General features: G+C 30.8%; 1 protein-coding gene across 4 annotated transcripts in view; it reads right to left on the reverse strand.

The window, feature by feature from the left end:
* Positions 1-17,001, reverse strand: part of LOC106688485 (pyridoxal-dependent decarboxylase domain-containing protein 1) — a 29,127-nt gene extending 12,126 nt beyond the window's left edge. Inside the window, exons 1-8 of one of the 4 annotated variants that reach the window (XM_014432970.2) lie at positions 16,983-17,001; positions 15,944-16,050; positions 15,486-15,656; positions 8,416-8,606; positions 7,279-7,465; positions 6,389-6,533; positions 3,962-4,089; positions 220-291 (exon numbers count right to left, since the gene is read on the reverse strand). In XM_014432970.2, coding sequence (XP_014288456.1) covers positions 220-291; positions 3,962-4,089; positions 6,389-6,533; positions 7,279-7,465; positions 8,416-8,606; positions 15,486-15,656; positions 15,944-16,006 — 957 coding nt within the window. In that variant the 5' untranslated portion in view covers positions 16,007-16,050; positions 16,983-17,001. Of the gene's footprint in view, positions 1-219; positions 292-3,961; positions 4,090-6,388; positions 6,534-7,278; positions 7,466-8,415; positions 8,607-15,485; positions 15,657-15,943; positions 16,221-16,454; positions 16,568-16,982 lie in introns of those variants that run through there. The other 3 variants (XM_067051173.1, XM_014432971.3, XM_014432969.3) reach the window with 3 other exon arrangements.
* Positions 17,002-17,520: the final 519 nt, after the last annotated feature.

Here is a 17,520-nt window from a genome sequence, read left to right on the forward strand (position 1 = left end):
TATATAAATATATATTGAAAACAGTGTCTTTTTTTTTTCTAAGTTTTCAATCTTTAGACAATTACAAATTTAAAAAGTGTTAGTCGTATATTGAAACAAATTTACAATATAATTGGTTTTCAGCTACTATAACATAACAAAAATAACAACATTCTAGGGTGTATTGTATTGCTTTGATAATTTCAAGTTTCGAACAGAAATTAAAAAAAAAAAGGATACAGCCGTAGGTAGTCCTGGAATACCAAGCCATATTCCCAAAGGCAATGTCATGCTGTCAGAAATATGTCCTGTCTGAAACAGAAGATGGCAATTTTATAATTTATAATATATTTAATAATAAAGCAAAATTTGATCCTATCATTATAGCATTCAAAAACAATAAGGATGGAATATTTCAAGATACATTAAAGTCAGCCATTTCTTATTTCCCATAAAAGGATTGCTTTATACTACTTTTGCTGTGACAGCCAGTAGGGCATGTCTTACTAAATTTTCACTAATGGAACATTAATATAATTTTCATCACAATTAATGTACACCTACAAAGTAACTATACTTACTTTAGTTATGAGAACCAATCTTCCAGCAAGTTAATAATCTTAAAAGACCAAGTTTTTAAAAATAGAAGTTACAATTAGTCATTATATAAAATAAATTGGAATGCCATTCTATAATTTGGCAGTGATTACATTATGTATACCAAGGGTGACCAATTTTACAGTATATAAGATCCACTTTTTATCTTAAAAGTGTGTTGCGATCGACTTACACAGGCATAGTCTAAGGGGTGAGAAGGGGTGTGAAATGCATACTATGTTTACACATTGTGCAGTATAATGTGCATTCCAGTGAGGATTGGAAAGATAAGAAAAATATATATTCATTAATCACTTATTAAGTTTTCGAGAATTAAGCTCATGAAGAAAAAAAAAATTTCCAGACCCAACTTTTGATAGCAGTATTCTAAACATGCAGTACCTAAAAAATTCAATTTTCCGACACTTGTTCAAGTGTTTACTTACTTTTATTAACTTCAATGTATAAGCTGTTGTACTATTTGTTAGTAAATATGAAAAAGTTGCAATAAAAATGCACAGAAAGGCTGATAATTTGATTATAATATTTCACTTTTGCATTTTTTTTTTTTGCCCAGCTCGCTGAGTACACCTCAGATATATAGATATAGATATATGGCTTATCTATGTACTTACGTATCTATATAAAAAACAATAATTATTTAAAGGGCCAAAAAATCCACGTCCAAAGGACTTTAAATAACATTGATAATTATTAACAATATTTATTAATTCAAAGTAGCTTCAGATAAAGACAGATTTATAATTTACTTTGTTGTCTTAACATTAATGGGAAGGCCGAGTTTGCTTGTCTCTAACTAAAATACATAATTACAGTTTGGATGAATAATAAAATAAAAAAACATAGGTAGAATAAAAATAACTTCATAATCATAACCATCATAATCTTAGACTAATTATAGTTTATATTAATAATAAGAGAAAGTCGCTTACCTATTATTATCACATATTTCAAAGAGAGAAAATGAAACTAAAAAAAATTTGTTCAAAACAAGATCAGGGATGATATGTAACGAAAATGGTACATTTAAATTGAGGATTGAGAAAGAAACTAAGCATATTTAGAATCATAGCTGAAGTAAATTGTACTTAGAATTTTTTTTTTTTTTTTAATAATTTATTTATTGATATTTACAACTGTATACACATATATACAACAAGTAAATTTGCTGTAGGTGACATAGTAACATGATAAAAACATGTGGAGAATCTACCCACTGATAGAACTCCAATAACATTACTTAGAATTAATAACTGAAAATACTGACCTAACTAGGTTAGCTTATGCAGGAACAAAAAGCCATGTTCTAATCTCAAACCTCCATCATATTTGTATATTATGATGCTACTTAACTATGTAGCATCTAATTCAAATATACTTGATCCTTTTGAATGAAATAAAGAGTGAGAGAAAATATTAAGATCGAGCAAATTTTCGAATTTGATTTTGTAACGGTTATACAAGTTTTGAGGTCCCCTATGTCAAAAGAACCAAGACTTGTAAAGTAGTCCGTGTATCTGTATCTGGTCTGCCTACCTTAAAAACAATAATTGTATTAAATTTAAATGGCATATTTATGGTGGATATAGGCAATGGGCATCACAGCAATTATTTTGATAAAATCAACTAACTGGGAGTGCCACTTAATAGAATCGATTTTTCACATTTGTTTTATTTTCTCGAAAATGACTAAAACGATTTTGATTAAACCCAGTATGTGAATGAAGAATTAAATGTTAATTAATTTCAGATAGGTCTTTTCCTCATTAAAATAGTCTGATAGGATTTAAATGTAATTTTTTCAAAAAAATCTTCCTCTAAAGAACCTTTAAATTTGTTTATTTAAAAAAAAAAAATAAAAGTTCTCATTATTAGCAACACTAACTAAAGGAAAAATACATGAAATTATAAACATCGGATTCGAACTATTGATCTTTTCATATTAAATTTTGGTTTTGTTATCTTTTGTTATACTGTTGTATTCATTGTTTCCAGTGAGCAGTTATTCTATAATTTTCCAAGCTTTAGAGAGTGTTCTATTGTTTCAGATGTTCAATTTTCAAAAGCTGTCACTTTGTTTTCCAAATGATTTGACCGCTTTAATATCCTCAGCTATCTTTAATACTTCTGCTATGATTATAACAGAGTAATAGGGGTAGACACTGTAGCTTGTTATTTACTTGACGGTTTATTAGCACATGAGGAACAGTGCCAATTTTATTTTAAATGTCGCAATACATTGCTGTCAGACAGATTACAGCACTTTCTATTATAAATTAATTTACACAAAGTGCAAACTAATGCATTTTTGTCATATCTTCCGATTGTAATACAACAAACTGGGCTCTGAATCATGATAAATTCTAGGCAACAATTGAACCTCGAGTAGTAATAGACAACAATAAAGTAGTGGGGAGCAGTAGCAGTAGTGGGTTTAACCACTCCTCCTTATGCCTCTCACTATTATCTTCTAAATAACTTTCAATTTTGATTAAAGCTTATTAAAAGCCTATCTTATTATCCTTTATTCATCACCGTTGTTTACGGTAAACTGTTAATATTTAAATCACTGTGATTTTATATTGTATAACACGAAAAACTATTATAATTAATCACTATGGAGAGGAGACACAAACAAGACTGACCCGATCTGTATGCAGGCTAGATCTAGACTAAGTATATTAAATTTGAAGATTGATTCCTCATGAGTAGTTTAATTTTTATTTCTCCATAATTTTTTTCCTAAAAAATATTTCCGAAATACGGAGTTGACTCAGAATTGGGGTCGACCTATATTCAAGCCAATACGGTAAATTAAATCATTAATATAATAAATAAATTTTAGATGAGCACCCCTATTATGTAAACATTTAACAAACACTATATTTAACAATTAAATTACTTTAACAACAATATTGGTATAAAAATAGAACAAAAAGTGTGCTCTAGAAGTCAGCCAGGACTGTGAGGAGCATTTATGAATACCCACAATAATAATAACTTATGGTCTTTTTATTAACAGGTTTTTTTATTATTGCTAAATCCCCAGCAACAGTTAGTTAGTTATCTGTTTAGCAATGTTAAACAACCTGACTTGAGTTATGTTGGTTCCTTTTGTTATCTACAGAAAGTGATGTACTAATCACTTAAAAATGTTCTCAAATACTTCACTTATAATTTAGTGCTCCTTGATCAATTTTTCATGAAGTCTATTGAGGCTACGGATGAAAGTTGGAATAACTTAACTGCGAAGGACTGCCATTAACTTTTCTTTTCTAGAAATTTATCTAGCTCACAATTTTCCAACACAGAAAAAAGTTATGCATTAAGAATAGATTCAGAAAAAATAATAATAATAACTTACTGCATTAGGATATAATGGTACAGCAAGAGCTGCAAGAGAATGTCCTCGGAGATGAAGCCAAACACCATTTGCTTTGCATATCTCTTGTAGCCTTGTTAAATTATCGACATGGCCAGAAACTGGAGTTCCTGTTGAAAATAGATAGCTCAATTGAATAAGAACAACTTATCTGGCTAACTGATAAATGATTAACAGTAATTTCTGAAGTTTTTATGATCTTAACAAACAAAACAACACTACAACACTGCCAAAGTGAATACCATGACATTCAAGTACTCAATGATTGGCAACTATTGGACATCTGGGACTAAATATTAGTGTATATAAATTCTGCCTTCCCCTGCTTACCCCTTCGAGTGGTGTTCCTCAGGGGTCCTCACTTTCACCAACCCCTTTCTTTCTCCATTTACAACAATAATCTTTCTGATTCCATTCACTACTCACAATTTCATTGATGTGCTGATGGTCTCCAATTTTACATATTCTTTCACCCTACAAAGATGCTCGAGGCCATCCAAAAGGTACAGGATCACATTGATAATATTATAGCATGGACATTAAACAATGATCTGAGGCTGAATGCTGGATCGGTTCCAACCGCTTCATTTAAAAAATCGGTTTCAACTTTGATCAGCACTATTCAAATACTTATTTCCCACTTTGACTGCAGTTCCTTGGTACTTTTTTAGTTTGTTGACTTTGTAGATCTTTGGCCGCTCGAACCAAACTTCTCCACGCCTGCCTATCTTGGGCTACTGCGTTCCAGTTTCTAGCAGCCATATATCAGAGCTAGCTTTATCATGGCGTTGTACACCCTAAGTTTCAGATTTTCAGATATTTTTCGGGATTTCAGTATTCTTGACAAAGAGAATAAGGTTCTGTTCGCACTTGTTATATGCTTGTCTATCTCAGTCTGTTGATCATTTATTGATGTTATTGTAGAGCCGAGGCATTTGAAACTGTCTACTTTCGGAAACGATTTGCCGTCCATGCAGACCAAGTCATTTTTCATATATTTTGTTTTACCTTCATTTACTTGCTAGCCGATTTCCTCATTTCTTAATATAGTCTTTGCAAGTCTTTCCATGTTATTTTGGTTACACCCTAGGACTCAATGTGGTCCGCTTATGCCAGGACTTTATGTATATATGGTATATAGAGGGCTAGAGATGAGACTTAAAGAGACATTATAAATTGCCTCCTAAAATTTATCTTAGTGTTTCCCAAGCATTCTAATATATCCTGTTGGTAGAACAAGTTAAAGTGGCTTTACCACAATGTCTGATGACAATAACTCCTTGGTGTTTTTCTTTTCCAAGTCCTGAAAACAAAAAAACCTGCCTACATCCTTGATCTAGACAAGACTTTCTATTCACCAATCTATTCATTAAATAATAGATTAGAATGATTTTTATTTATCTTTTTACAGAATTGACTTTCAGCAAATCCTTCCTCATTTGTTTAACCTCTTTATGGAATTCTTTCCCCATCCTTATTCACCTATACTCCTATGTTCTTAACAATATCTATTCCTTCACACCAACTTTATAATTGATGTAAAGAATATGTATATTAATAACATAAATTGCTATGATAGAATTATAATTGTAATTTAAATACCATATTTTTGTGACTAATTTGCAAGACAAATAATCATAAAGTCTGACCTACATAATTATTCTTAAGGGACTTTTGTCCCAGAATAAAATTATTTTTTATTTTATTTCATAAATTAACATGGTCTGTCAGTAGGCATCTAGGAAATAATGTGATAAAGTTACTTCAAGACTATTCCCTTTAGTGCAAGGATCTAATTCTCTATTAATTTCCCAGATAGCACAACTAAAAAGAAGGCATAACTGATGCACTCTCCATTGATAAAGGTAACTCCTTTATTTCGGAAGAAGAATCCTCTGTCAGATCTATATAAAAATAAACATTAGAATTGTAAATGGAGAAAAGGAACTTTAAAACCTAGAGTCATATCATAAAATTCCATAGTTGATTAATTACCATTTGAGAAGATTATGAGGCTTTTATGGACTGTCCACCTTCCTTGTATGTCTGAGGAGAAAAATACAGAAAGGGAAATACAAAATATAATTGTGGATGAGTTGAAAGGTACAGATTATGCTGAGCCGATATTGATCAGACTGATTGAATTGGAGATAGTTGTAGGAGGAAGAAAGAACCCAACAACAGTAGTAAAGAGTGAAGAAATATGAGTTAGATCTTTACACACAACTGAACATCGCAATCGCTCCACAAAGAAAGATAGTGATCAGAAATCATGATTCAGATTGGGCTAGCGAACCATACAGATACAATAAAACTACATAATAAGAAATAAAAAATATAATTTGTTAATTTTAGATCGTTTGAGTAAAAATTATCACAATAAATATAATTAAAAGCATAATTCCTTACCAGCATCAGCTAACACAATCAATGGTAATCTATTGTTTTCTTTATCCGTTTCAATTTCCCTCTCCAGTGCAGCAAGATCCATCTTCTGTGATCCAAATAAGGTATTGCAAGGAATTGCATTCACACATCGTAAAGGGAGCCCAAGCTGAAAAGAAATTTTTAAACCATTCAGAATATTATCCGAGCCTAAAATAGGAACTCACATATAATAGATAGTAGTGTTATACATTGCTATGTATTTTATTTAGGAGAAACTGATGCAAAAAAAAATTAGTTAAAACATTGCTTTGACCAAAAGACCCCAATAAAAAGTTAATGTTCAACAGTCAAACATAGATATCCTAACTTACAAAAAAATACTATATGAAAATATTTTTATAATAGGTAGTTAATTCGATTTAATATAGTTACCGATTTTAGAAATTTCAAACCCTTCCAGTTTTATTCCTATTTTATTAAATTAGTATAAAAATTAATTGGGCAACTTAACTGACTGTAAATACATCTAACAAAACACAGCAACATTATCAAATCTAGTACGTCATGCCAAGTCACTTTGCAATGTGTTACAGTCTGTTTCTATTCAAGGTGGAAACCAAATACCACAATGAAATAGTGTAAAACCTGTGGACAACTGTCAAATGTTTGTAAAACATGAAATGTGAAAGCACAAATATACAAAGAGGCATTTAGTAGGAACTTTAAAATGGATCCTGAAAATAAACTAGCAGCGCTGTATTCATTGTAGCTTGATGTTGATATACACCATAGCTGGTGATGTACACTATAGCTAGAGATGTATACCATAGCGAGAGATGTACACCACAGCTGGCGCTATAGGAAAAAAAAATAGTCTTAAATTATTTAAGGATTAAATATAATAATCTTACTTGATTACATATGAATTGAACAATGCCAACTGGTGAAATTATACTCGTATAAATAACTGGAAGTTTTTTTAAAGCTTCATATCCAATTTCAGAATAATGAGGAACTTTAGCATTCAACAAAGCACGGACTACTCTAACGATTCCACCAAGCTGATCGTCATGGTAGCAAACTTTGTAATTTTCACACCTGTAAGTATAGATATGTTTAAAATAAATAAACAAAATAAAAATAAAAAATTGAGCTATGTACAATGTAACCTGTAAAACTGGAGTTTCAAGGGACCTAGGATTTTTATCACTTGAAAAGGGTTTTCATTTATCCTGTTTTTCAAATAAGCAGATTTAAAATGACAGTTATCTTATATATAGAGGATCCCACAAAGAGAGGTCGAAACATGCCATAAAAAGGTAATAAAGAATGCATATTTTATGTTTTAATATCTATGTACTTTTGTTTTTTAAAACTATACAAAACCTATGGCTTAAAAAAAAAGTCAGTTGTATTGGTTTATATTTAAGTTCTATTAGCTTTAAGTTTTTCCTCAATTGTATAAATTTGATCAAATATGGGAGGATCAAATCTGACATCTCAAAATATTAAGGTAAGGTTTCTAATGCTTTTTCTGCATCACACAACACTCTTTCTAAATTCTCTTCACACCTTTCCTGTTCTTCTATTTCAAACTAGGAAGAAGAGCATGTAGAAACAATGTTATCGGTGAGATCTCCATAAACTAGAAATTCAACATCCATATCACCAAAATCTTTAAAATAGCATTAATTTGTCAGCGGCAATTAGTGAATTACACTTTAGTTTCCACGTCTTGGGTACTTTTACTCTTTTTTATCATACAAAACAAAGCATGTGCCAAAGAAATTCAAATGTGTGTAAACAAATAAGTTGCAACCAGTCCAAACATGATAAATTGTCTAATTTATACGGCCAAAAAGTCCCAATTATAGAGAAAATACAAAAAATCTAAGAAATCAAATCGCAATTACAAAGGTTTAAAAATAATCAGTAGCAGAAGTATTTCAATTCAAACGTGTCAGGACCTCATTGTAATTATCAGTAGTAAAGATTTCTCACTTATCCAGGTTACACTGCAATAAAAAAAGAATTAAAAAATTGTATACCTGAACAAATCAGCGATCAAACAATCAACTGTATTAGAAATTTTGCTGGAAAGATGAGCAACGTGATTCCGTTCTAAAGATCCTGAATAAGCAGCTATGGCATGACTTATTATAGACAATCTGCTAGCTTCACATAGCTCTGGTAGTGCGGTATATTCTACTTCATTTTCACTATCATGAACCAATAAATCCTAAACAATAAAATGAAAAACACTGTTACAAATGTTGTATGAAACATTATAAAGTCAAAATAAGGTGTAAATAAACAAAGAATCATACATCACCTGAAAAATAAAAGTTAACTTTGTATAGAGATAGATTACAAATTAAAAAAGGGTGTATTATATTATTTAAAAAACATAAGTTTGCACCTTTACAATGTAAACACTAAAGAAAAAAAAATATTAATACTTATTTTACGTTTCAAACCAGCATCTGGAATGTTCTGGGGATGCAGTTTTTGAGTTATTCGAAATAATAATAAAAGATAAAAAGGTTTCCATGGGGACTACCACAAAACACTTTTAAAATATTGTTAAAACATGGATCAAACTCTAATACTGTATCCTTGCCAATACTGGTCTCATTTAGAATTTTTTTTTTAATTTAATCACCTTCCAGGTTAATTAAAATAAATGATTTACCATAAAATGTGTACTTTTTAAGGTGAAAATAAAGTTTTCTATTCTTCATAATTTTTTTTCCAGAGATTTATTCATTACATGAAAAGTTAAAGGTTTTTTATAAGTCCAAATCTCAGTTTCAAACGCTTGTGTAAGATGAACCAAATCGGGCACTCATATTGCAATAGCCAACAAAAGTGTTTTTCTACAAACTGTAGTACCAAAACTATTTAAACGATTTTGATGAAAATGCCTGGTCGTCTCTTTAAACCCTTTAATGTTTTGCAAACAGAATAAAACCAAGAGAAAAAGTTGTGAAGAAACAAAAACTCATAACTAAAAATTTGTATGCTAAATTCTGTAATGGTCATTTGGCAGATAGTTAAATTATCTACAGAATAAGAAAAAAAAAAATCTATATATAAATTATTGACCATCTTTTTCAAAATATGCAGGAGATGGTTGGGGGTGCAGTGAAAAGGAAACAAAAAATAGGTAACAACTATATATTTATTGACGTTTCACCACACTTTGTTGAGCTTCATCAGAGCTGTTTGAGTTGAAAATACACTTTCGATATTTTTCATTTCTGCCCTCATGAAGCTCTACTAAGTGGGGTGAAACATCAATAAATATATGGTTGTTATCTATTTTTTGTTTCCTTTTCACTGCACTCCCGACCATCTCCTGCATATTTAAAAAAATATCCAGCATCATTCAGAGATTACCTACCTCCCCTCTCCCCCAAAGCTTCTATAACATCCCCACATCCTAAAACTTCTTCCTCGAAAAGCCATCATATTCCTCACCAACATATATAACGCCATTCTCTGTTCCACATATTTTCTTGACCCACAGAAATTATCTATAGTCAAAATGATACCCAAACCCCAAAAGCCCCCAGAATACCCATCCTCTTACCATCCCATCTCTCTATAATCGATATTGGGAAAAATCTTCGAAAAATTAATTTTGAAACGCCATCCTAGATTCCAATCTTATAATCCCAGATTACCAGTTTAGATTCCGAATATCCCACCCCACTATCCAGCAATGTCATAGTGTGGTGGAGGTCATCTCGTCTTCTTGGGAGTGTGGAATGTACTACACGGGAGTCTTTTTCGATATAGAGCAGGCTTTTGATCAAGTCTGGCACCCAGGACTGCTTTACAAACTCCGAAGATTCCTACCTCCTACATACTTTCTCATCATTCATTCATTTCTCACTAATAGATTATTCAAAGTAAACCACAATGGTTCCTACTCATCCCTCTTCTCTCAGACCACTAGTGTTCCTCAAGGTTCTTGGTCCCATCCTACACAGCTGGCATCCCAACCAATCCTAACACTATCCTTACCATGTATGCTGATAACAAATTTGTGCTCACAACTAATAATAGCCCTGTCGGGGTTGTCTAGGCTTAGGCGGTTCTCCAGCCTGATATCCACATTACAGAAGGCCCTCGACAAGGTGTATTCAATAATAAGTAAGAAAGGAACGGCCATACCAAGGGATGAGCCCTGGACACTGACGCAGGTAGAGGAGGTCTAGGTAAGAGAAAGTCTGAGGTAGAGTAACAGTTCTAGTTGCAGAGATGAAGCGGACGGACTAGAACTGTCAAGATAGAAGCCAGCTTACTAGTTGCCGAGATGAAGCGGACGGACTAGTAAGCTGATAAAGGCTAGGTGCAGCTCTAGTTGCCGAGATGAAGCAGACAGACTAGAGCTGTGGAGAGACGGAATTAATTACACTGATTACCGAGATGAATCAGATGGACCAGTGTAGTCGCTAAGGATCAGGTTACAATCTTAGTTGCCAAGATGAAGCGGACGGACTAAGATTGCTGAAGAAAAGATAGGCCATCATCTTGGGTACGCGTAAAAATAACAACTCTTGTGAGAATACAATTGGCAATGAACCTTTCTATCTCAAGTAGAGTGTACGCCAGCAGTGCTATGACTAGACCTGAATAAGGCTTTGGATCCAAGAACGAAGAGGGGATTAAGAGCCCCTTATTTATATGCCTAGTCCATGTGGCTGTGACCGAAAAGCGGTCGGTACATGTCTGCTTGAGATAGTTATATGCATTGTTTTGGTATCATTTATTAATCATTATATCAATATTGTTAAGTATAATGTACAGAGATTATTAATGTATAAAAATTACAATATTTCTTTTACAAGATGAAGTAATTTGTAAATTTGAGATCTTCTTTGAGGCTCGAGGTGCAGTGCTCTGGTGGGTTGTGGTTGCACCTTGCCCCTCTCGCTACAACCCTTTGATTGCATCCCAAGCTCTCGAGTCCCATATCACAATCCTCGAACAATGGTGTCGAAATAAAAATAAATACAAACAAATCCCATCAAATCACCTTTACTCTTTGTCGTAAACCAGCCAACAGTATGCTTTAATAATGTTACTCTTACCCCTGTAAAACAAATCCGCTACCTTGGACTACATCTGGACAAATGGCTAACTCGGAATCCTCACACAAAACTGAAAAGACAGGAAAATGCACGTCGATTCCGACTAATACAGCACTTACTAGACAAATGGTCTAAACTTCCAATTCATTACAAAAGACTGATCTACATGAATGTAATAAGGCCAATCTGGACATATGGAGTTGAGCTTTGGGGGTCCACTAAACCTTCGAATTCCTCTTGTATCCAATCCTTACAACCAAAAATCCTTCTTAAAATCCTCAATGCTCCTTACTTTGTCACAAATAAAATCATACATGAAGACCTTAATGATCCATATGTAACCGATCAAGCCCGAACCAGATATCACTCCTTCTAATATAAACTCACCAACTCCCCTAAACCCACTAGTTTCTAAGCTTGCACCACGTTCATTCCTAACCACTCAAACCCTCTTCTAAACCTTGCTTCCTCTTTCATTCCTGACAATGCTCCGAGGAGCCTGAAAAGAAGATGGCCTCAAGACCTTATAGTGTGAAAATGTTTTTAGAGTGCTACCAATGGGTAGTTTCTTTATATGCCTGTATCAGACCATTATTATCTTACTTCAAATTTACTTGTATTTTAAGTCCAGTTGTAAATGCCAATAAATAAATAATAAAAAATTTTTTGAAAAGGTACAACATATTGGCCTTAATTTTTATCTTTTTACCACTACTAGATATATTTTAAGTATTTTCCATAGTTTACTATGATAACTTGTTCACTATTATTAGTTTTACTAATGATTAAAAAACTATACATCATCTGGACCATCCTGGAAACTCATTTGAAAGATTAAATTTTCAGCAAATTTAAATACATTTTTAAAAATAAATGGTTATAATATACTATAATATAATTATAGTATACTATGAGATTCATTTTAAAAATGTATTTAAATTTGGATAAATATACAACAAATTAAAAAGTAAGCGAAATATCTATTTTGAATTATTACACATAATCAATTGTATTTATTTAACCTAGACTTTTTTTTTTTGCTTTGCTGAAAATTTAATCTTTATCATTCAAATGAGTTTCCAGGATTGATGTCATGAAATTATATTTTTTCTGAATTGCTATTGTTGAATTGTAGTTCCAGATGAAGGCATGATAGTTGAAATGTTGAACATCTTCATTGCAAATAAAAATTATGGTGAAATAATCTTGTTTATAATTATTAACTAAATATTTTAGAATAACAATATTAAAACTGTATGATAAATATAAACAGTGTTACCAATAAGAATTGTTTGAAATTAACATGTTTTATCTTTCTATAGGAAAGAGAGAGAAATACTTAATCAGGAAGCAATGCTGTCCGAATATATTGGGTTGTTACAGCATACATACAAGAAATGGCATTATTTCTGGATCTTTTATCTATACTATTATATAATAGTATAGATAAAAGATAAATAATAATCTGAAGCATTTGATGCACTGATTTCAGGAACTCCCAGTCCAATTTGATTTTTTTTTTTGTGTGTTATTTATTATAGGTGATTTGTTACAAAAGGCTTTAAGCAATATAGCATCACACAATGAGAGCAGTATAATGGAAAGCTTACTTAGGGATGTGGCAGTAATCATTGCAATGACATTCCTATGAAGCTGAAATTTTCAAATGTGTTTCTTTTTATGCTTTTAATTTTCAATAAAGGCTAGGTTTGAAAATTCCAAGTAATTAAAAAAAAAAGGTTTATCAAAATTATATGAATATATTTTTTCAAAAAACCATACAGCTTATTTGGGAGATAATCAAATTCTCTTCAAGACAAAACAAAAATTATCTAAAGCACACTAGTATTAGTAAAAATGCAGAACAATGTATTTTGGGAACATAATTATTTTTAAAATATTCTTTACAAGCTCCCATAAAAACCCATTATCTTTTGATCTATCTATCTATTTTTCCATACTCCTACATGAAACTGAAGAATTTGTTTGAATGCGCTAATAATTTTAAAAAACGTTTCTGCCCATTGAAAACTTTTTTCTAATAATGGATTTTCTTATGCTATATATGTCCAATTAGGACAGAATCAGCTTAAGATAACACTGTTTCCTCATAGACGCTTTCATTTTCCAAATAAATTTTTATGTTTTTAGTTACATCATGTACTGATCATTCTGCATGAAACAGACATATATAATCCAAACAATACAGGTGAAACAGTATGATATAACACAAAATATTAGCAATTAAATAATAAATATTACAAAACTTTATACATTGGATATAAGTTTTACAAGCAAAATGTCTTTTGCGAGATACTTTTTTTTTTTTTTTTAAATTCTAAGTTAAACCATACTTTATTCCAATAATTATCAATACATATTTTTTAAAAATCCATTTCAATTATTACTCATATTTAAAAATTATTGAAGCAAGAATGTCTATCATATTTTGCTATGGTATAAATGTTAATTGGCGACCTCATATTACATAATAAAATTTAAAGAAAGTTTTATTCATAAGTTAATTCATGTTTTATAATGATTACCATCATAAATGATGAAAAACACCGTGATGAAAAATCTTAACTTTCTATTATAAAAAGGAATTACTCCTAAACAAACAAATATTTGTAATAAGTATCAGTATATTTAAAAAATATATTTTACCAACATCAAAGAGAATAATAATCAATATTCTAGATAAAAGAGCTATAATAACACTTATTAAGATACCAATAAAACCAACAAGCTACACAAATATAGGACAACACATATCAAATATAAAACAACAAAATGGATATTTTTTTATTAAGTCAATCAAGTGTAACTAAGAAAGAAATAGCAAATAAATCAAGACATGTAAGAGTAGGTTCTTATCAACCAACAATTTCCAGGAACATTTAATTAAAAAAAAAAAAAATTATCTGATCAGAAAATCACTTGTAGTTAAAAAATAGTTCAATAAATATAGCTCATCAAACAGTAAAATACAAGGTCATACTAAAAAACATAAAATATGCTGTTTCGGTGTCAATAATAACAATTGATTGTCAATTTCGAACATTTCCTGATTAAATAGTTATTAATTAATAATAAAATAAGTAAATTTGATTTCCATCTTAGACAAAGAACTAATTAAAATGTACACCTAATGAATTTATTCAGTAAACAATTATACAGAGTTAGAAGAGAGTAGCGCATGTACTACAAATAACTTTTTTAACATTGAGTTTAAAGTTTTAATAGCATTTTAGAGGAATGTCTATGCTTATAAAGGTATTTCAAATGAAAAAATACAATAATTCAATCAAATTTAAATGAAAATACCATTTGGCTTTAAACATCGTTCTGGAACTTCTATTTAAATAAATTATTTAGATTTAGTGTTTTTCAGAACTGACCACCACCTTTGTGTGAATGAAAAAAAAAAAAAAAAGGTGACAAATGAGATCATAAAAGCATTTTGTAAGCATTAAAAAACCTAGTTTAATAGGAAAAAGTTACTAAAAAAAAAAAAAAACATGTTTTGTAACTCTAAACATGAAGAATTTTATGACTAAACCTAGATTAGAATAAATAAATGTATTAAAAAACAAAAAACAATGGGCTATCTACATATCGAGCATTCGGCTGTAAAACATGATAACTGAAATTTTTCATGAATAGCAGTTTTTGGAATCAGCTTTTTTTCTATTATGATTTCATAAATTGTAGAAAGAATATTAAGGAACTTTGTTTGCTTAAGACAATAATGTTGATATTAAATTATGGTAAGTGAATACAATTTGAAGGTAAAATGTTGTAATTAACAAACAATTAAACATTGTTAAAGTTTTAATTTTTCCAATTATCAAGTTTTATTACCGAATCCCTTATCATATTGCAATTGAAATGATTCTTTAACAATTTTTTTAATTCATAGACTTACATAATGCATGTTTTAACAAAACATCCTACTTTACAATATGTATAAAATCAAAAACAGAATTAAAACTAATAGATTATAAGATGTACATTACCTCGAGTTGTTGAAGCACAGATTTTGGTTGCGGTTCTGATAAACTTTCAGCATTTAACGACGTCAAGCTAGCACCAGAGTTATCTTGCGAATAGTTCTTTCCAATTACTGCTTCTTCTAACCGATTAATCACTTGTGAAACTTGAAATTCAATTTCAGTTACTGGTCCTTTCTGGAAGAAGTTTAAGATATGATTCAAGTAACTTGTTAAGTGTTCTTAACTGCTTAGATTCATATGAGAACACTCTTTGCATACTCTAAATACAAGACATTTGATTTTTGAATATCGATTAGGATCATAATGTCCATTTAAACAAAATTTTCTTTAAAATAACATTAAATCAGAATTCATTTTATACTATTAATTTTATAATATTTTATCACTGAGGGGTAAACGATGTTTTAACACATTAAGAGGGAATGTAAGTAAAACAAAACATTTTACAATTCTGAGATTACCTTATTATCATCCTTTTCAGACATTTTGACATCACTTTCACTGTTTACACCGGTAGTGGCCATCGTGGAACTTAAAGGCAATCAGCTGATCAGCAGATTTTCATTGGCTGAAAGTTGTAGAATGAAATTGGAGGGCATATTTAAAATATAAGACCTAGTTCCCCACGAAAAACTTTTGATAGCTTCATCAATTATAATTACTTTTGGGCACTTTAAAATCCTTAAAGTTTGTTAATTAAATAATTCAACATATATCTACAAATTTAGGCAATATGAAAAATACTCAAATATAAGGAATTAGCTTTAGAATTGGAATAAACAACAGGGATTTTGAACTAACTGGCATTTTTTTCAGACATATCACTTGTTGCTAGTACTAATTAACCTTAAAAAAAAACCTAATACAATGTAGGATGTTTTGAAAACATTTTTTTGGTAGCTGTGGATCTCAGTGAATATTCATTATAAACAGAAAAATATGACAAAGCTCGTAATAACATTAAATACTTACAGGTAAGTGGTAGATGAAGTTTAGAGATAATAATGTTAATCATTACTATTGGTAATGTATACATTTTTTTTTTATTTTAAGCAGGTTTTTACTCTGCGAGTTATCATACGTTTTACAATTCACGATTTGTGGATTTAAGCCAATAAATAGATTGATATGCACATTTACTCTGATTTAAATTACATAAATTGACCAAATTTAAAAAAAAAAGATCTTAGATTTGTCAGGAACATCGCCTCTCCCTATTTTCAATAAGCCTGTAACACCGATAATCTTAGCAACTAATGTATTTCTGATTGTAATGCGCCTATTGTGTGCCCATTTTTCAGGAATCGAAAAAAAAGCATGACGGAAATCATATTCATAGCTAATTTTGTTAATGTATGTGCCTAATGCTAGAAAATATTATTTGAATTAAGTAATATTATTTAAAACGCTGAAAATAAAATCTTGTTTTGAGCTACAAGCTCAATGTGTGGTAAGTATTAATGTAAGTAAACTCAGAGCTTAGTGATTGAAATTTTAAACCTTTTGTTTAACTTTGTGGAACAGCGTGGCTCAGTGGTAAGGCACTGTGATACTAACTCCAAGTATTGCGTCCTTTTAGCTCCTCCTGCTGGTGCTGTTCGGGGTTGCTTATACTCGTTTGTGGCGAGGCCATTCACCAAGTACATAAGAATGCACGATTTGTGCCAAAGTCACGTTCAAAGTAGTTATCACTCTACAGTCGTGAAGAAGATGCATTCATTCATGTGTGATGTACCAAATGACATTCAGATGGTGAGTGCACATAAACAAAAAATGTGATGGAAAACAGGAGAATAATTTTATAGCGTGTTCGTAGTGATATTTTGTGGTATACATGATTTACCTTCACGGAGTAAACAGCTTTAGGAGGAGATTTTGAAAGATTTGATGCAACTGAAAATTTCATTAAAAAAAGAAGAATGCGAGTTATTTGTTTTCAACAATACAATACGAACTTATCTCTTTATGTGGGCATATAGTAAACATCATTATAGTTTAGTTGAAGACAGTAGAAAGCTAGTGTATTTTCCATATTGGC

This window comes from Halyomorpha halys, unplaced genomic scaffold (genome assembly GCF_000696795.3).
Source record: "Halyomorpha halys isolate HHAL.00 unplaced genomic scaffold, Hhal_1.1 Scaffold1141.1, whole genome shotgun sequence".
NCBI lineage: Eukaryota > Metazoa > Arthropoda > Insecta > Hemiptera > Pentatomidae > Halyomorpha > Halyomorpha halys.